The sequence below is a fragment of the Vanessa atalanta genome, chromosome 27 (genome assembly GCF_905147765.1).
Source record: "Vanessa atalanta chromosome 27, ilVanAtal1.2, whole genome shotgun sequence".
Lineage (NCBI taxonomy): Eukaryota > Metazoa > Arthropoda > Insecta > Lepidoptera > Nymphalidae > Vanessa > Vanessa atalanta.
In genome coordinates, this window is record NC_061897.1 from 5,717,307 (window position 1) to 5,740,113 (window position 22,807).

Consider the following 22,807-nt stretch of genomic DNA (forward strand, 5'->3'; position numbering starts at 1 on the left):
TTGTCTATGTTATGATCTCATTATCGTTGTTAGTATCTACATATTATATTTAACAGTACGTCATATAATATAGTAAATTAATTAGTCAAGATGGCCGAGTAGTTAGAAGGCGTGCATCTGGCCTGATGATTGGGGTTCAAACCCAAGGAAGCATTAAGCATTCAATGCTCAATGTCGTGCTCGTCTGTGAAGGAACCATTGAGAAGACGCCTGCATGTGTCTGATTTCAATGAAATTCTTCCACATGTGTATCTAACCTAACCGCATTGCAACAGCGTGATGGGAATAACTCAATCCTCAATCCTCAAAGGTAGAGGAGGCGTTAGCCCAGCAGTGGGTCATTTACAGACTGTTATTTACTTACTTTTATAGTAAACTAGCTAAATTTATAAAACACAAACTTCCAACCCCAGTTTTATCCCCTTAGGGGATGAGTTTCATAAAATCTTAGCGGATGTCTACGCCCTATAAAGAACCTACCTGCCAAATTTAAAGTTTGTTAGTGTTAAAGTGTTAAATGAATGGTATTTCGGTTTTATATATATAGATTAATAATTGAATAAAACTATATAGTGATAATATATAATACTAATACTATGTCGATGTGTCACCATGCATCGTTGGTCTAGTGGCCAGATGTAAGGCCGCAGATAGCAAGAGTTCAAATCCCAGGTCGGATAACAAGTTATTGGTTTTTTTTTCATCAAAAACTTCTCAATAACAGCGCGAAGTCTCGAAGTTAGAAGTGTGTACATTCTCGTGCCTCGGAAACGTGAAGCCGTTGATCTTGCCCCTGAACTATTTCCGATCCTGTCGGATTTTGCGTCCCATCGGATTATGAGAGTGAGGAGATTGCACCTCAGTTTAAGCACACACTCGTGCACTATACAATGTCCTTCGTAGTTAGATGGTCTCCCTTGAGATCCGCCATGGCTGAAGTCGGACATGACGAAATCATCATTATCATCAGACGGCCCATTTGCCAAGAAAGAAAAGAAAGGCAAAAAAAATCAAGTTTATTTAACAATTTTTATCCGTATATATATTTCTTAGTATTTTCAGTCCTGGCAACATTCTTAACGGATCAACAGAGAGTAGTTATTACGTAAAAGTTGTACCTAGATCCTAGGTCAATGGCTTCTCATAAGGAACTTCTTAGTATTCGTGATGCGTTGTTTTACTATCGGAATCTAAATTGTTATCGCCGTCTGGAGATTTCTGATATATAGCAGTTTTGTTATTTTGTTTACTCGCAACACCGGTTAATGTTGCCATATAAGTAACTTATATACGAATTGAATTTAAAGAAATAACGGTTTTAATAACGTTTTGCACGTCATTTCGAGATACTAGTCGTGTATTCGACTTTGTTTACGAGTATTTTGGGTATAAAAATATATGTATGATTATGTGTGTTCTTCTTATTCTAATAATCTTAGTATGCCTTTATTATGAATAAAATTTTATATGATAGTTTGAAAATACCGACTAGCTAGGAGGAGGTTACGTAGGCAAACTGTATCGGTCGTTATTTTTTATCTGTTATCTCGGCCATCCTAGCTGTGACAGAAATAACAATAGGACAGAATTATTGTACTGTCGTCTGTAATTAGTGTGTTAATTACAGACGACGTCTACGTACGAATAATCAAAATTAAAAGATAATTTATTCAAGTAGGCTTTTATAAGCACCATTTTATAGAATTTTATCAAACGGATTGGGTTATAGATTCGAACCTTTAGCTCCAAGATTATAAAAAGACCGGTCAGTTCTCTTTTTTATCTGTAGCGTTACCCCGTTAATATGACATAACCAATAAAAGTGTGTTAATATCCACAGTTCTTATACCTTACTGCTTCTAGGCTGATAAAAATTTAATTATTCTTTATTGAGTTTTTTGCCGGTTCTGGTCGGTAGAATCTATCTTCCGAAATGGTGGTTCAACATAACGATTAGAAGTGCTTTTATGAGCCTACTCGAATAAATAATGTTTCGATTTTGATCTACTAAAATCATAAAGTTCATATAACCAATTCCAATCAAAGGAGGAATAAAGATAAACGAAATTTAGATCTACGTATTGCTCAGTTAAATTCTGCCACATGTGTATTCCGCCAAGAAATTCTGCCACAGGTGTATTCCGCCAACCCGCATTGGAGCAGCGTGGTGCAATATGCTCAAACCTTCTCCTCAAAGGGAGAGGAGGCCTTTAGCCCAGCAGTGGGAAAATTTACAGGCTGCTAATGTTGCTCAGTTAATAGCTCCGCTATATTGTACACCACTAACAGTTCTCAATTAATATATCTATACATATAATAAAATTGGAGTGTCTCTTTGTAATATTAAAATAACCGCGTTTTACTAAATGTATATGTATGTATACACGGTACATATATCAAAATAACATTTTTTACAATTTTTGTTTGTCTGTCTGTCTGTTTGTTCTGGCTAATCTCTGGAACGGCTGGACCGATTTTGACGGGTCTTTCACTGGCAGATAGATGATGTAATAAGGAGTAACTTAGGCTTACTTTTATTTTATAATTATATGTAAAATAATCATAAAGTCACGCTTTTTTATTAAATTCAAACGCGCACGAAGTCGCGGACACGGCTAGTTAATAATACAACAATATTCCACTTAAATACTTATATACACCTTTACTTTCCAAGTTTCGATAACAGTACCGTCGACATTCGAAACGCAAGTTTTTCGCGGATCCATAATGAATATCATAGACTCCATGTCCAAGGTCTCGACCAATGATATCGCCTTAATTCGATGTCAAATAGTCTACAGTCTAATGTCTAAGAGTCATATGAGATATTAGTATACATTCAGTGGTAGTTCTTACTTTGATAACTGTAATGATTTTTTTTTATGTAAGTGGTCACCACTGCCCATAGACAATGGCGCTGTAAGAAATATTAACCATTCCTTACATCACCTATGCGGGAACTAAGATGTTATGTCCCTTGTGCCTGTAGTTACACTGGCTCACTCACCCTTCAAACCGGAACACAACTATACTGAGTATTTCTGTTTGGCGTTGTTATAGAATATCTGATGAGTGGGTGGTACCTACCCAGACGGGCTTGCACAAAGCCCTACCACAAGTAAATAATGAATTTGAAATTATCAAAAATGATATTTATGTATTTAGATACTTTTAATAATAAAGTTTGAAGTTCGATGTATAGATTTTAAAACAATTATTGTTGAGATTGAAAGATAACGGATGGGCCTTGGATGTATGGATGACAAACTTCTTGAAATAAATTTATATATCTAAAATTATGTTTTGACGTTCACTTCTTTTTTTTTTAATGCTATAGTCCAAACGAATTTGACGCGAAATGATTAATAATAAATATTTATTCATTTAACTTCTGTAAGACTTATATATAAGTCTAAGAATAAAAAGAAAAATTATCGTTTTTCCCCGACTACGAAAGTTGAAATTCTTGGCTTTTCTGTTCTATAATATGCGTGTATTAAATTCCGTTGCGTAGTTCTAAAGATCTAAATGTACAGACGGCGGGAAGCGACTTTGTTTTATACTATGTAGAGATTGATAACATCGTAACAGACAGTTGAATTTTGTCTTTTATGTCAATAAAAAACACACATCATTAGACAAAAGTCAGTGACATTTCAATTAACTGTTAAAATTCGAGCTTTGTCTTTATAAAGTAGATTTAAGAGCTGGAGATATACAGTTAAACGTACTTTCCTTATATAATACTAGTTGTCGCCTGCGGCTTCACTCGCGTTTTAGGGGTTGGTTGTCATGTCTTAGGCTCAACAAGTGTCCTATCTCCTTTCTCGGAGTTCAAGTTTGCTTCATACAGAATTTCATCAAATTACGTTCAGTGGTTTGGTAGTGAAAGAGCGACAGACAGACAGAGTTGCTTCCACATTTATAATATTATTAGTAATATTAGTAATTAGTGAATTAGTGATTAGTAATTATTATTAGTAAATTAGTAAATGAGTTAATTAATATAGTATAGGTAAAGTTCTTTTTTTTATTAATAATAATAGGCTAGCGTTTGCCCGTTGTCTTGTCTGATGTTAAGGATCGACACGGTCTACGTAGCACGCCTGAAGGATACCTGTTAACTAGATTCGAAGATATCAAGGTTGTACCGTAATCGCAAAATATTCCGCAGTTAACAGTGCGGACGATAAAGGTGGATTCAAAGGGCTTAGTTACGTACACGGGGAATTTCCGCTGCGTAACTATGGCGCCTTGGTCGCGTTAGCCTGGCTTTTTGATACTTAAAGGCAGAATTAATTCGGGAAATTCCTGAACACATACTCTTCGCTTTTTACTTTAATTTAAATCTATATATAGTTGTATATGAATCATTAAAGACAATCTCGGGTTCTAGGCTTAGGCTCGACGTGTAGGCAGTCGTAGCTAAGTATCCCCTACATGGCGCGCTTTTGTTTTAATATTCATCTGGATACGACACATTTAATTCCTTAACGTAAATAATTCTAATACACAAATAAATATGTACATTAGGAATTATTTTTATTTATTTTAACAAAGTCTAATCAGAAAACTTTAACACGTGTCTGTGATTTGATTTTTTTCGGGAAATCACCTTTGTTGCGATTAGTGATTACAATTCAGCCCGTGTCATTGGTGGAAGGAATACAATACATATTTATTCTATTGCACGACACCGAAATAATTTACCAATAAATGCATTTTTTAGACGCATTCTCGGGAATCTGTCTTAGAAAAGTTGTTCCGACCGATTTGGTCATAATTCGATGGGCTTTGATTGATTCAACGTGACTCGAGAGATCATCAGACTTAACTTAAATAAATAAATAAATATTGGACAACATCACATACATTACTCTGATCCCAATGTAAGTAGCTAAAGCACTTGTGTTATGGAAAATCAGAAGTAACGACGGTACCACAAACTCCAGACCCAAGACAACAAAGAAAACTAATGAATTTTTTCTAAAATCGAGGTCGTAAAGTAGCTTCACGGGTTATCGAAGGGAGGGTAGAGTATGCCAACTTAAAATTACGGGAAGATTGCGAATTTCTCGACGATTCCGTCTGGGATTGAACCGGGTATCCAGGATCTGTAGCCTTCGGCTAAAAGATAAATTTCATTTGAATAAAATTCAATATCCGTTGCATTAGTGACTCTATTAATCAAAAAAACGCCACACGCGTATCTCTTATACGCTTTTGAATCGGTCCAAGCACTGTGTTTGGTAGATATAGAATTGGAGGACTTTTGTAAGGCCCTAGACCGACGTCGCGTTGTCTATGTTGTATGTAAAAAGTTGTATCGTGTCTTGTATTAGTTTATTGTATGTGGTACATATTAATAAAAAATATAAATAATAAAGAGAAAATCAAGAAATTTGAAAATAAAAAATTACAAAAAAAAAACTTTTTTTCTGTTACTAAGTACTGCAATTTGCAGAATAACGCAATGTAGCAACGTAAAGCGACTCAAGCGCTCGTTTAAAAATTTCAGGGCAATACTATGAAAAATTCAAGCACTTTTTACACAGCGCTTATTTTAAATCCCGTGGGAACATTCGTATATTTATATACAAATTTGATTGACAAGTGAGTCAGCGAAAACACATTTTCGATCTGATGATCGTTTGAGTATTTTTTTTAAAAAAATTTTTCGTCAAATGTGTCTCCGCTTAACAGTAGAGGATCTAATGAAGCCTTATCTTATAGGATATTACTGTACCTACTATATTTATAACGTATAAATTATTAATAAATATAGATTACATATTTAAATTAATAACCTTTTCAATATGCCGGTTGCCTAAAACAATATACCAATTGATTTTAAGAAATGACAAGAGATTCATATTTTATTAAAGATACATTAACTCATAAGGGGGGGGGGGGGTCTAACATTAGACTTTAATGTTAGATTTGACCTTTGCCTTCATAAATCCTACTATCAAGATAGTAGGATTTATGCAAGCCTAGGTTTTAACCAACCACTCATCAGATATTCTACCGCCAAACACTGTTGTTTGGCGGTAGAATATTTATTACCCAGTATAGTTGTCAGATTTTAATGCGTCGAATGAAATCGGGCGAGACGAATATCGTATGTACTTCAGAAACAGACATAATCCCTTTTAAAAACGACGGAATAGGAGCCATCAAAAAATTTGGACTTAATAAAAAAATCTAATACCAAAATTCTGTATCAAGTCTAACGAAATCGCGTTCCCAGGTTCGAAATGTCTTATGTATTATGATTTACGGTGTACAATATGTCTCTCAGTTCATTGACCTATTTCACTTGACAAATACCCTGACAGTTTTGTCAATGGAATGTTTAAAATATTTCGTTATCTTAATTCTGCGCACGCGCACAAATAGAGTTGTAACTCGTAATATATTGTGATGATTTTTAATTCGCACGAGGGTATTAACCTTCGCACCTGCCGGGATTGTGGTACTTACCTGACAAAATTATTTTCAAGATAAGCTTTCATTGTGTTATTTAACGAAAGCCTTTTTCCCTATAGCTTTGGTTTGAGCTTTTCAGTATAGGTAATCATTTATTTACACAAGAATTAATAACAATCAGGCAAATACAAATAGAACATCGACTGTACAAAACGTGACCGCGTGGAATGGTGGTAATAATGGTAGCATTTCTACGTTGAATCGCAATTCCAATCCTCTGGGGAAAAAAATGAACCAGTCATCCTGTCACCAGTGGGGGCCATAAGGCGAGGTGTTGACTGTTTACTTGTTGATTCCAGGCAAGATATATTACATACATATATAATTGTATTTAACTAACATTAATTTATTTTTAGATGTTGGAAAAGAGTAACTATTGAGTTTCTTGCTCGTTCTTTTCGGTAGAATCTACATTCCGAACCGGTGGTAGCTTTACTTTAAATAGTTTGTTAAATTACGATTCAACGAAACTCCGTCACATGTGTATTCCACACATGTGGCAGAATTGCAGGTTTCCTCACGATGTTTTCCTTCACCGCCGAGCACGAGATGAATTATAAACACAAATTAAGCACGTGAAAATTCAGGGGTTTGAACCCGAAATCATCGGTTAAGATGCACGCGTTCTAATCACTGGGCCATCTTGGCTCTTTTAATCTCAAGCACAAGGAAATTGGTGATTGCCTGGATCTTTACCAGCAGTTGGTTTAGATTTAAAGGTTCTTAAAGGGCCATTACGGGTACTTGAATAAAAATTGATAAACACTCTCACAATACACACTTTTCCCGTTCCATCGTTTAACTGTTCCATATAATGTTAATCCCAAAATCGACGACGATCTTAACCGTTCTTGGGTCACTAACTGTATTTTTAGATGACCCAACAATTTAAAGTTTCGCGCGCGGAATATCAATGCCCTTTAATTTATAAGCGACAGGGTTTTGACCCTTGTTTGACGTCAGGTTGTAGTGCAAACACGATGATCATATCTTCTCCTGGCATAACAAGAAGCCCTCAGTAAATACAAATTTTTTCTATTAGATTAGGAAAAATAGTATTACAATCTGTGTAATTTATAATTGGGACCTCGCAAAAAGTTCTATTTTATCTACGAACTAAAACAATTTTGAATGTTGATTGACATATTTTTATTTGGTCGAAGGGCTTCGTACAAGTCACTTCATCGTCAGATATTCTACTGCTAAAGCCTGGCCTTACCGAAAAAAACCACCAATATTAGCAAAGTAATAAAATAAGACAACAACTAAAATAATACTTGAGATACAATTATACTTGAGATAATTCATTTATCCCGTGCCTCAGCCTCCGAGACTGTCAACCGGGGTGAGATTCCCTTTTGCTTCTCAGCGGAAGACAGCATCAGAATGCACGTATTAATTTGCACTAATCCTATAGCTTCTCCAGTCTTTAGTAAGGCAATAACAATTTAACCTTAGGAGTGACCTCTATAAAAAATAGTTTATTCATAAAAACAATACCACGTTAAATTTTACGATTGCCGACGTAATTGTTTAATAACTAGTGTAAGTTCTGTTCCGGGTTAATCAAACATGTATACGATTACATTTAGATTATACGATTATATTTTAGTACAATATATCGAACAGCCTTGACCTATAGGAACTAGACGAGGATTGAACGATTAAGGATCATCTTTAACAATTAAAATAATAAAGCAAGTCATCCAGTGAAATATCAAAGCGATGTAATATATCGCTTCGTATATTTGATTGAATGGTATACAAAGAACTGGGCAAACTAATGGTAGGTGGTCAATTCCCGTGTGTGTGCTGACCTATTCCAGATACGGCTGCCAATTTCAAGGGACTTAGTTCCCAAGGTTGGTGGCGCGGTAAGGTAAGGTTAATATTTCTTACAGCGTCAGGTTCTAAGGGTGGTGGTGGTTACTTATCATCCTGTAGCCCATTTAACCGACCACCTGTAAAATAAAATAAAAAAATTGTGTCACAGAACTCCGTCATTTATGAACTGTTTTGGATTTTCTTAATCATACTCTACTTCTTGTTTGGTCCCATTTAAGTTTGAAGAATAATTATCAACCCTACGGGTAAAAAATATGGGCTGAATTTTTTTATGGACCCGATTTTTTTTATAATTTATTTTCGTATGGTATTTGAAGTGAGTTTTTATTTTGGTTACCATTAGGAGGGTTCCGTATCCCAATGGTAAAACGGGACCCCGTTATAAGACTCCGCTGTCTATCCGTCTGTCACCAAGCTGTATCTCATATTACCTTATAGATAGACATTTGAAATTTCACAGATGATATTATTCTGTTGCTTATATAACTAAAAATATTAAAAAAAAAAACAGAGTAAAATAAACATTTAAGCTCCCATACAAGTGTTATAAATATTTATTTATGTAGTTACATTTATATTATAATTATATATTTAATAAACTCATATTTTATTATTGTATCCGATTTCATAAAAGTGTAATCGATTTCAGAACGTCATTCGTATGGCTTTAAAAAATAATACAAGATGTTTTCCCGCGCAAAATGATTTTAAAAAAAAAGAGAGTCTCGCCTAGAATGAGAATTGGAGATTTTTTTAAATTCGATTTTTAACTTCAGGACTATATTATATATAATATTTTTAAAATAAAACAAGTAATAAATAAATATTCTGTGTATTTATTACAAGATACATTGTTTTTTGTCGTGTTTATAGATAATGGTACGGAAACCTTCGTGCGCGAATCCGACTCGCAGTTGACTGGTTTTTATATTAGTTATATATCACTAAGGATTGAAACTGCAAAACTATCAGCTCTACAGCGCTGTAAAGCGTAGATACGCTGCTGGATACTATAAGATATTATTACACGTTTGATGAACAGTAATTATCTATTGATTTAAATATAGCAGTTATTAAATTTTAATTGCACTAAATCACTAAAGGATTTTTGCACACAGAGATTTCAGTTAGTAAATAATTAATTATTTTCAAAAGTTAATTTTCGTTTATAAACTACAATTGAAATTGTTTTCGCGGGGAATTTTATTAAACCGTGAAATTTAACATAGACAATAATGTTGTAGGTTATTGTTTTTTATGAAATATGAAGTCGTTTTTTTTTTTTTTTAATTCGGCAGTTAGCTTTGCGCTAACGTCTTGGATCATACGTTTTACCTCTAACGATATCTGTTTCGAAATGTTCTGCTAGAATTGAATAAAAAAATATTTTAATTTTTATTTTAGTTTAAATGTTGCCATTGTTAATATACTTTTAAATTGAATATAATTAAACTGTAATTAATTTGATATCTTCGACTTTATAATAATTTAATCACGTCATTTAATAATTATGTAATTAAGATAATTTTAACTTCAATATATGTTATAAAACGTCTCAATACGTTTAAACAGAAATTTTAAAATTGAATATACAAATATATTTTTTTCATTTTTATAACCGGCTTTTATTATAATTACTTATATAATTGTGCGTATTAAATATATGTGACAATTAGTCGTGTATGAATCAGTAATCTCCGATAAAGATTAATGTGTTTTGACGACTGGAACTTTGGGTCGTGTCGGTCTTTGGGCTCGAATATAAAATGTGAATCGTCGGAAAAATAACTGTAAAGGATACCATTGTTTCGGTTAGAGATAAAGATCGTTTGAACGCGATCGTGATAACGATAGCCAGACTATGAAATGACGTATCGTATGGTGACAATATTCCTCAGACAGACGTTCGGCCATGGCGGTTACTGTCAATAGTGTAAACTTAATCAAAATACTCTTTATTGTACACCAGTAAACTTAAAGTTGAATCACATTTAAGCAAGATGCACAGGAGGCGGCCTTATCGCTAAACATATATATGACGATCTCTTCCAGGCAACCTTAGGGTAGAGGAAAGAAATAGATATAGAAAGAGGTAGGGGTGTACAAGGCAGATATAAACATAATATATTAATACATTACAGTGAAATAATAATATATTTAAAATAAAATAATGTACAGTACTTGGCAGCTAACAAGCATACACATATGTATGTATCTCGTTAGATATAAGTTATATATTAAACTTAACAAATATGTCCAAAATAAAACTCCGTGATGACTCACAATCACTTTCCTTATTGACCATTGACTTTACATTTTTCTCTTTTACCATTTCTTTTGTTTTTCCTTCAACGCTCAAAACCGAATGAATCAAATTACCGTATCCTCCTTCCCCTGACACATTTTTGTTGCCATTCACAAAATATAATTACCGGCATTCAATAATATTTTATTGTTAATAAAAATATAAAAATAAATTAAAAAATAATAATTTAAAACATTAAATAAAATTCGGCTTACACTAGTAAACGGTAAAGGGGGGAAAAAATATTAATTACTAGTAGACTTCCGCGCCTTTGCTCGTGCTTTAGGGGTTGGTTGTCATGGATTTGGCAAAAAAGTTTCCTATGTCCATTCTTGGAGTTCAAGTTTCCTTCTTAACGAATTCGGTTCGTTGGTTTGGTAGTGAAAGAGCGACAGACAGACAGACAGAGTTACTTTCACGTTTATAATATTATTATAGATTAATAGATTAGCTGTTGCCCGCGGCATTGCTCGCTTGGCAGTTGAATAATAAATATTTACATATTAATTTAAAATGTTACTTTAATTTAAGACCTTTTTGTATAGCACATTGGTGTGTATTTCAGCCCTTAGGGTAGAGTCCTGAAACGCTTAAATACGTATCTACTCATTTTTAATCAGCATCCCAAAAAGAATTATGTTTCGACCAAAAAGAAATGACTGATTTCCATAGGAACTCCTATTACCACTCCTATTACCTCTAAAGGGGTGTCTCAATAAAACGATCTTACTCAACAAACTTCATGGTCCTAACTATTTTAAAGTTTACGCTCATATAGAAGATATCAACCACGACCAATTTTAAGAGAGACCCAACTACGCAGGACGCATTATAGAGTACAAGTGTGTGCGTAAAACAATTTCAAAATTATCGACAGAAAAACTATACTACAAAACCATTGTTCTCCAACTGTACAATATAGCACGTACAGTTAGCCAATGCCTTATGGCCAGTGGATGAAACCACTTAGGGAGATATTATTAGTCTTCTTGATCACGCTGCTCCAATGCGATGAATACATTTGTGGCAAATTTTCGCCTCAAGATGTTTTTATTTATTGTTTAATTTACAACATCCGCGGGCTCACAGTTGCCCGTGCCTTTTTTTACATTTTATTTTTATAAATTTTGACGTTTTTATATATTTTATATTTTTACTTTTTTACTGAACATCAGCAGATTTTCGCTGGACTTCAAGCTTGTCGTCTTCTTGGAAGACGTGGCCCACACTGACTTTTTTTTTTCGTAGTCTCAAGATGTTTTCCATTACCGAGCACGTCATCAATTACAAACTAAATACGAAAATTCAGTGAATTGCCTGGGCTTGAACCCACAATCATTGGTTAAGATGCCTTCCCACGCTCGGTTATTTTGTATATATAATATGTATTTAGTTAAAATATATATGTTTAAATTAAATGTGAAAACATTAGTTTTAAAGTTTCGGTCTTACAAGATCACTATTGAATTATAAGCCGTTCGTTTGCGCGTCACGTGCTACGAACGTATTTGTAATATATGTTTAAACTGAATGAAAAACAATGGTTGAATGGCCGATATTGATTATAATATTTAGAAATAAGAAAACGATGGATGGATGGTTTGTGTGAAAGACGATATGGTTAGGAATAAGGTTACTTGTGTGATGATGTCCGACAGAGCGTGGAAGAAGACATGCTGCGCCGACCCCAAGTAAAATTGGGATAAGGACAGGAGGACGATTTAGAAATAAGTAATTTACTAAAAATATGATAATTACGAGTCAATTTAACAAGATTAGATTGAATGTTATATTTCTATCGATTTGTTAAATAGATTGCCCTGGAAGTAATCAGTTAATAACTCAATTTAAACCTTAATGATGAATTAATTACCTAATTAAATTAAACCAGCTCCGTCCCGGCTTTACACGGGTACAATAAAGGTCTATTTACAACGTTTAGATTGAAAGATTATTGTTATTTTTCTGGCTATAAAATTTGAAAATCTTTCCTTTTCTCTAGAATATGCGTGTATTATGCCAATCAAATCAAATATAATTTATTCGAGTAGGCTTTTACAAGCATTTTTGAATCGTCATTTAACAAACTATATTAAGTGAAGCTACCACTGGTTCGGAATGTAGAGTCTACCGAGAAGAACCGGCAAGAAAATCAGTAGTTACGCTTTTTCGACATCTAAAAATACAGTCATGTTAGTTAAATACTATATATATGTATGTAATATATGCTCCTGGAAGTCAACAAGCATTAACTCCACGCTTTTTTTATCATCAATGTAATCTTGTATCAAATAATATGCCTTCATTACCAATGTATTTTTTTACAAATGATTTGAATCTATGAAACGGCAAAGTTAAAAATGTCTGCATATAAACCTTCCTCTTGAATCTCCTGTTTATTGATGAAAACTAAGCGTACATACAGCGGAAAGCGACTTTGTTTTATACTCTGTAGAGATAAATACAATTTAATTATACTGTGTATAATCTCCACGAATATTTTACTTGGTGGTAGGGCTTTGAGCCCTTTTGGGTTATCAGCCACTTATCGTGGTTTAAAATCGCTCCACCCGACTCTAGTAACTACAAGGGTAGAGTCCTTGCTACGGAATGCTATTTTAATGGTGTTCCGTATCTTTTTTTTATGATATCTGTAGGCGGACGAGCAAATGGGCCACCTGATGGTAAGTGGTCACAAGGGCGTTGTAAGAAATATTAACCATTCCTTACATCAAAATGCGCCATCAACCTTGGGCACCAAGGTGTAACGTCCCTTGTGCCTGTAGTTACACTGGCTCACTCACCCTTCAAACCGGAACACAACGATATTGAGTACTGCTGTTTGGCGGTAGAATATCTGATGAGTGGGTGGTACCTAGACGGGCTTGCACAAAGCCTACCACCATCTTAGTATGACTGTAGCAGACCTTAGATAAATTTCCATGATCTTAATGTCTGAACTACTTCGACTTTTAACCGTAGTTAGACTTTTCCCAAATACTATTAAAATGAGTCATTAATACGTCATCGATAAAGATGGCTTCCATAGATAGCAATGAGCTGAAAGTCAAGGTTGTTGATTGGATTTAAAGCTATTAGAGTTCGGGTCACATCTTTCGCGGGCCAGCCAAAGTCATGTACGGATAGCAGAACAAGAAAAAACTTTTTTTTTTTATTTGTAATTCTGATATCAGTTGAGAAATAATCTATACTAATATTGTAATTTCGAAAGTCTGTCTGTCTGTTACCTCTTCACGCTTAAACTGCTGTACTGTTTTAGTTGAAATTACAATTTATTAATTCATCCCTATAGGAGATGAAAGGAGGTTACAGTTTGTGTGTAATGTTTAGCCAGTTAAATATAAACAGGCGGACAGTAAGCTTATTGGTATTTTATTTATATTTATAGATCTGTCTTTTATGTAAAGGTGTTTAAATAACTATACGAAGAGGATGGTAGCGAGTAAGCCAATAGCCTGTCCATGTCCTCGTGAAGGCTTACAGCTAGTTTTACTATGCTGTTCCAAGCCATTGGATACACATAAGGTAATTAGTGGTAGGCCTCTGTCCAATGCTCGTCTAATTCGGTACCACTCAAATCTCAAATATTCTATGCCCAAGCAGTAATATTCAGTATTGTTATGTTTCGATTTGTAGAGTCAGTGCACCAGTGCTACTACTACTAAATATCCACTAGGAAATTTATTGTCTCTCAAGCTTGCTCTTTAATATTTCTTACACAGCTAATATATATATTGGTGTCGGTGACCACATACCCTCAGTTGGCCAAGTTGCCCGACTATCTACAACGATACATATAGGTTTCCTCGTGACGTTTTCTATCATAACCGATAGCACTGGGTTTGAATTGATAATCTTGAGATTCACTTGACCATTACTATTCCATAATTGCTTAACTCTTGAAATCTGGATATATTTATACCTTTATATAATGCTACAAATAATAATACCATTCATTTATACGTAAGACTATTTTCGCTTGTTTTAAGAAAATAAGAATAGGCTGACCCCCTCCCCCCCTGTTTAATATTTATTACGTAAGAATCTAAAGGAAAAAATGAATACATGTTTGGTTTATTTTAATGTTTATGCGTATATAACTTTGCGTATTTTTTTTATCTTACGTAAGATTCTATTGAGACTCCTTCCAACCCCCTTGTAAGAAAACATAGCACATGGTCGACCCCCCTTCGACCCCTCCCCCTTTATCGTCTTAGGTAATAAATGTATGGCCCCTAACTATATCTTCTGAACCAAAAGTACTATTAACTTGCTATATAGCATAGTTACACTTTTCGCGACGTAAACTCTCCCTAAGAAAGGATTTTAGAAGGCTCAATTTCAAGGGGAAATGGGAGGCGTAACTTTGTATGATTTTTACCCCTACTAAGTCAGGAAGGGTGATTAATGTGACATCTCAAATATCAAAATCTAAAAACTACTTTAATTACTTTCAATGGAAGATTAAATTAAATTTTAAGTTTATATTTTTTCTGCTGACTCTACCAAATCCTTCATTCTGGATTCCACGAATAAATAACGCGACCCGTTTGACGTTTATATAAGACAGAAATAGAATGAAAATTTTTGCATTCCTTTATATTTCGCACGAGCAAACGGTGGCGAGCGAAATTATTCATTTTTACTTTATTTTTAATCTGTGATTTTATAAAGGATTAGTGTTGTTTTGGGTAAGTTCATATTTGATTTTTTTTTTTTTATTGAAGTGTTTCTTGGTTTAATTAATAATCTTAAAAAATTATTTAGTTATATATCTGTACAGTTTATTGAAAGCTGTCATAAAATTACTAATCTGTTTTTGATACGATTTCCGATACGTGATTTCAATTATTTAATTTAATTAAGGAATTTTAAATATTACTTGTACTCTCGAATTTGTATATTTTTTTGTTTGATTTAAAATTACGATTTGATTACGAAAAAAGTAATTAATTAATTTAGAAATAATGTTAATTTTGTTAATGATTTTTTTATATTTTTAGAAATTAAAATTAACTGTTCCATTAAAATAGTTTTATGTCAACATCATCATTGATATTAATATTATAAATGCGAAAGTAACTCTGTCTGTCCGTCTGTTGCTCTTTAACGGTCAAACCTCTGCACCAAATAAAAAAAAAACCTAGTGTTAATACTTTTTGACTTCCAGGTAGGATATATTACATACATATATTTTACTAACATAATTGTATTATTAAACGTTGAAAAAGAGTAACTGAGTTTCTTGCCGGTTCTTCTCGGTAGAATCTTCATTCCGAACCGGTGGTAGCTTCACTTAATATAATTTGTTAAATGACGATTCAAAAGTGCTTGTAAAAGCCTACTCGAAAATTTTTGATTTTGATGATATTTGGTATGACGTATACTTAGACTTCTAAGGAAGACGTAGATTACTTTTATGCCAAATACCTAAACCGCGAGCGATGCCGCGTGCAGCAATTAGTATTTCGTATATATATATATATATATATTTAGTTAGTTTTAAAATAAACTACAAATACGTAACACACAAATTATTTTTCAGGTAAATAAAATATTTTAGAATTTTAGTTGAAAACAAAACAAAATGGCGACAATATTACTTCGAAGTGTATTATTCGTGATATTATCAATTTATGTGTTCGGAGATGAAATTGAGATGGAGGTGCAGAGCGGAGCGATTATGAAGATGCTGAGGGTGAGTAACCTTAGATACTACTTTTAAAGTGTCTGGGTACCTACTAATCAAATATTCTACCGTTAAACAGCAGTACTCAGAATTGCTGTGTGAATTGTTCGGGTTTGAATATATCAATACCAAAAAAATGTGGAAAGGCTTCTTAGTAATGCCTAACTTAGTAAAGTACTGAAGCAATATACATATCGACGTTACAATTTAACTGCGACGTCAACACCATTGTGCACGAAGAAATTAGGCCCCTCTTTTCTTAGTCGCAACGCTAAAAAATCGAATTCTCTATCAGTACACGTGTTCCCCTCCTCTTAAAAACTTCAAAGGCGTGAAGAGGGATCTCCGGGACTCTGAGGTGGAGTGGTGGAGGATTATACTATATATAATGTAGCATATACATGCAAAATGGAAAAAAAATATCCCGCTGAGTTTCTTTCGCCGGTTCTTCTCAGGTCCGAGGAGTTAAATTCCGAACCGGTGGTAGATTTTTGACTATCAATAAGCAAGTGTAAACACTTCTATATTGAATAAAGATTTTTGACTTTGACTTGACTTGACTTTGCACCTTTCTGGAAAGGCTTTAGTATATAATATTAATAACATAAGTAACTAAGCTTCGCAGTTTTACCCGCTTTTAATTTAGGCATTGACGTGACCATGGGCCACCTGATAGTAAGTCACCACCGTCCTTAGATATCGGCGCCGTAATAGAACATTAACCATTTCATACAACACCAATTCGCCAACATCTTTGGGAACTGAAATGTTCTGTTACTTGACTCTCACCTTTCAAAACAGAACACAAGAATATCAACTAGATTGGCGGTAGAATATTTGATCAGAGGGCGGTACCTAACCAGAACGCACCCAAAGGCACAATGCTCTACCATCTAGAAAAACATTAACTACGTAACCAATTGTTTAGGGAACTAACAAACCACAGTAAAAAAATTTTGTTATTTTGAAATCACAGATACACAATTCATATTTTTTTTTATTAGCATCGTAACTGTAGAAAAATTTTGACAATCAAAAAGTAACCTGAAACTTATTCTGGATTAAGATCATATGGATGTACATCCTTGACTTGATTTATGTGCCATTATGTATGATCAGAATATATGATTAGGAGGCAACCTGCCTGGAATATAATTTACGTCATCGATGTCTAGTAAATGGTTATTATTGATTTATTGGTGTGATTGTTCTAGTCGAACATTATATTATAGATACGGAAGTCTTTCTATATGTTCGTTAGTGATGCTTTTAGGTCCTTTTTATGTTCTATTTAGGCGTATGAGCAAATAGACCACCTGATGCCGAGTCACCGCTCATAAATAATAGGGCTGTGAGAAATATCAACGTGAATATCGCCATCAAATTTGGCAACTAAGATGTTTTGTCTTGTGCCTGTTGAGACACTGGTTCATCCTTTAAACTGGAACACAACAATACTGAGTACTGTTAAGCGGTAGAATCTGATGAGTGGGTGGTTACAACCCTACTACCAAATGTAAATGGTCATTATGAAATTTCTACCATGTGAACAGAATATATAGGGAACAACCTTTACTTATAAACGCTACTCTAGCAGAGTACTACCAGCTACTCTCATCGATTTTCACCCTTATCGCCACCAACCTTGGTAGCTAAGATTTTATATTACATTTGTTTATAATTTGTTTTGTTTTAAATGTCACTTCAGTTAAACAAACAATGTTTTCCGAGCGATTCGGCGCTGTACCTGAGATGCAGTCTTTTTTAGTTCTGCTACAAATGCTTTAAGAAAATTAAATGATAATATTGTTATTTTGGCTTCAATTCTGTTTAATAAATAAGATAAACAAAGCTTAGATTTACCTTCGTATTTCATGCGTTTTTTTAATAACTCAGCTTTATTGTGTAACTTACATACACGACAACACTCTTAAATCTAAATACTGATTTTCACTTTAATTTTACTTCCAAAATTCCGATAACAGTTTCATTGACGTTCAAAACGCTATTTTTCGAATCCATACTCAATATCATAGATTAATCGAGCTCTCGACCAATGATATCGCGTCAATTTGCTGTCAAATGCTGTTTATTTGGCTTTATTCCTCATATAGTTGGAACCGAGTTATATACTTTATGGTAATAATGTAAGGTCATATCCGTGGAATATCCGTTATGAACAGCTTTCTATTGATCATGGTCTCCAGGCAATTCAAGGTAATAAAGCTTCTATTGTCTGAAGATCAACTTATTTATTTATTTTATTTTTATTTTATTTTATTCGGGAAACAAACAGTACAAATTAACATAATTAAAAAAAAAAACATAAAATATAAATCATTGACCAATAAAGTTTCCACAATTAAAAAATACATAGAATAATGCGAGCAAGTTAATTACAATTAAAAAAAAAAAAATCTAATACATTAAATAAAAAGTAATATCATATAAACAGAAAATAATTAATAATTATAGTAGAATTTACAAAAATATAATCTTATTAATAATAAAATGCTTAATATGAATAACAATAATTACTAAGAATTTTTCTTAACTTGTTCAATTAACTTTTGTAAGGAGCCTGTAAAGTAATCAATTGAACAGTATTCTTTGTTGTATAATAAACAAGAACGGTAAATGAAGGCATTTTGTGCATAATTAGTACGTGTAGTATGTAAATTAAATAAAGATTTATTTCGCGAAGATTGTCTTGGACATCGGAAGTTAAGACAATTAAGAAGAAATGGAGAGTCAATAATATTATGTAGTAATTTCAGCAGAAATGTTTGATCCTTTATCTTACGACGTTTTTCTAATGGGATTAAATTAGGAACACATTGATCAGTAGTAGAATACCTAAATTTTAAATGCTTTAAGAATTTTGTTTGAATTTTCTCTATTTCTTTGATGTAGAACTTGTCAAAAGTGATCGGAAAATCGGAAATTCAATCCGTAGCCTAAACATATTTTGGACAAAAATAAAGTACCTATAATTTTAATATCTATTTAAATCCTTTATTCCTTTTGAATGATTTGGATCTCTATGAGCCGTTTATACTTCCGTCATCTTTGTAAATTTGCGTCTTATTTTAGGAAGGTATGATAGTCGTTATACTAAGATATATTGATTGTATTTTTGAATGGCTTAATGTTGAATTTATGTTTACAGGAAATGGTCAACCAGTCGAGTTCAGATTCATTGAATTTACCGGCAAATTCTACATCTATCAGAGAAAACATAACTGATACCTTCAGGTGATGGAAATATTTGAATAAAAAGATACATTAGCAGCCCGTAAATTTCCCACTGCTGGGATAGAGGCCTCCTCACCTTTTGAGGAGAAGGTTTGGAGCATATTCCACCACGCTGCTCCAATGCGGGTTGACGGAATACACATGTGGCAGAATTTCGTTGAAATTAGACACATGCAGGTTTCCTCACGATGTTTTCCTTCACCGCCGAGCACGAGATGAATTATAAACACAAATTAAGCACATGAAAATTCAGTGGTGCCTGCCTGGGTTTGAACCCGAAATCATCGGTTAAGATGCACGCGTTCTAACCACTGGGCCATCTCGACTCTCTAAAAACATAGAGTTTCATTATTATTATTCTTTTAAACATAGTTAGACGGATGAGGAAATGGCCTACATACTAAATCACTATTGTCCAAAGACATTGGAGACGTGACCAACTTCAACCATTCTTTCGGCGATGCGCTACCAACCTCGGGGACTAAGATGTCATGTCCGTTTTGCCTTTAGTTATAATAATATATTTTATTTATTATTATAAAAATATACAAACACTATGTATTTTTAGATTTTTTTTTTCCCTTTGAGGAGAAGATTCGGAGCATATTCCACCACGCTGCTCCAATGCGGGTTGGTGGAATACATATGTGGCAGAATTTCGTTGAAATTAGACACATGCAGGTTTCCTCATGATGTTTTCCTTCACCGCCGAGCACGAGATGAATTATAAACACAATTTAAGCACGTGAAATTCAGTGGTGCCTGGCTGGGTTTGAACCCGAAATCTTCGGTTAAGATCTCGGCTCTCACACTAAGTACACAAGGGGGATAAGAGCGTAGATTAGAAAGGAAATGAGGCTGGAGATCTAAGAAATCATCATATCGTTTTTGCTTGGAATACGATTCGGTTTTGCTCCCATGAATGTATTTCATTCAAAATATTCATGATTATTTTCCTTTCCAGTTGCGAGAATCGAACTTACGGCTACTACGCTGATGTGGACAATGACTGTCAGATCTTCCACGTGTGTCTTCCATCGCAGACTCCCTCAGGGCGCAACGTCACCTTTAAATGGAGTTTTATATGTCCTAAAGAAACTGTTTTTAATCAGGTAATCATAATGTTGTAAATTGCAAACCAAACGGCTTGGAGATTAGTCCACCTCGCTGTTGGTGGTGCAGGTTGATGACACACGTGGCCGGATGTCATTATACGGAGGTTTCACTATGATACTTTTCCATCGCGGATGTCAAAAATAAATAATAATAATATGAATATTTAAGAACATAAACAACCGATTTCAAGTAGCACTCTGAGAAAAAAATTGAACTTATTTTTTTTTTATGGCATTGGTTGGCGGACTAGCATATGGGCCACCTGATGGTAAGTGGTCACCACCGCCCATAGACGAGGTGCTGTAAGAAATATTAACCATTCCTTACATCACCTATGCGCCACCAACCTTGGGAATAAAGATGACTAATAAATTAAATCAAACTGTGGTGGTATTGTCCACGTGGTTGGAACAAAGTTGCTTTCGCTATATTTTATGTGTTCTTTCGCTACGTAATTTTATATAATAGATATCTATTATATATAATAAAAACAGAAAAAGAGAGAGAGGGAAATGTCATCAGGAGGGCGCATAATTCTTTTTCCTTACGTGACGATTTCTGCCAGTACACTTAACTGTAAAACGCTTAAAAGAACTTCGTTCCAAAAAAAAAATAAAACTTTTTTATAAATGACGGAGGCAAAAAAATCTACTGAATTGATAACCTTTTTACCCCTCTGAAGTCGGGTAAAATTGAGTGACTCACAAAAGTCACAGTACAGTGGAATTATTTATGAGGCTGCGTGCGTTATACTTATCAATAAACAAAAACTTATCCAGATGTTCATGCAGAACATTCTTTCAAATTAAAATTCAACTCAAGTAACCGAGTTTATCTTTAAGGAATGCCTTATGTGATTTTAATCAGATACAGAACGAATGCTAAGAAATCTGAACGGAAAATAAAATACGATTGCTATCCTAAGAACAATCTCACCGCAGCACGACCGTGAAATGTCAGAAAGTCATATCCGACATTGACTATAATTATTATTACATTTAAGAATCAAAATTGCATATCACCATAGGTTTCAATAAATCTCGAGTGAGATGCGAAATCAGTCTGTAGGCTGTTTGTAATTTTTTTTAAATATTTTTCTAGAAGAAATGTTTTAGTGTAACGTTTTAATAACTATAGCAGATCATATTACTGTTTGTATTTAAATGTTAGTAGCAGTTATTCTGAATTACGCCTCGTTGATATTACAATCGGTGAGAAAACGAACTGTTTCATAGTTAGTAGTGGTATTACCTGAACTAAAAATTGTTTTATTATTTTCTAGGAAGTCTTAGTCTGCACACGACAAATTGATTCGATCCCATGCGAAGAGTCACCTGATTTCTACGATCTGAACATGGAAATAGGTAAAATGGTTAATCCAGAAACGATAAAAGAAGACGAAGAACCGAAAAAAGAAGCTGAAATAATACCCACAAAGAAAGAAAACCGACAACCAAGTCGTAAGAAGCAGAACATAATCATGCAAGCATTATTACAAGAAGCTGAACCGATAGAACAGCTCATTGATGAAGTACTAACCGATGAAACAACTGTTAAGTCGTATACAGAATTGGAGACAAGCGAAATTGAACCTCAACTCGAAGAAGTTAATGTTGAAATTGACAAAAGGTTCGGTGCTGAGAGAAGTCTAAAGAGAACGGGAAGGAAAATTTCGAGGGGATCAATGAAGTTCAGATCTGATGTCTGATTTGATTTTAATGTTATTGACCATTTAACGCATTCTGCTGTCATGTAAATAGACGATACATTTAGAGAAAAAATAGAATTTAAAACTAATAAAATAAAACGTTGTTTTATTTATTATTTAAAATATACTGCTTGTTTTTATAGTAATTGATACGTAGAAAAATGGTTAGATCATTAATAAAATAATTTAATCGACATTTTTTCCGTTCGTAAGCAATATTTTCACTTATAATTATACATAGATTTTTTATAGTATTTACATATATAATTTTGTTTAATGGACTCGGTAGAATAGTTAAAATTAATTGAAGATTTGACTAGGAAGAAACATAAAAAAAATTAACTGTATAAATTAAAACAGCTAGAAATTGAGTACACTT

At 33.7% G+C, this 22,807-nt stretch overlaps 1 protein-coding gene across 1 annotated transcript; it reads left to right on the forward strand.

The window, feature by feature from the left end:
* Positions 1-16,232: 16,232 nt before the first annotated feature.
* On the forward strand, positions 16,233-22,428 carry LOC125074137. The gene is made up of 4 exons (XM_047685364.1): positions 16,233-16,358; positions 19,519-19,604; positions 20,569-20,716; positions 22,003-22,428. Exons 1-4 carry the CDS (start codon positions 16,248-16,250, stop codon positions 22,426-22,428), a joined length of 771 nt encoding a protein of 256 aa, XP_047541320.1. The 5' UTR covers positions 16,233-16,247.
* Positions 22,429-22,807: the final 379 nt, after the last annotated feature.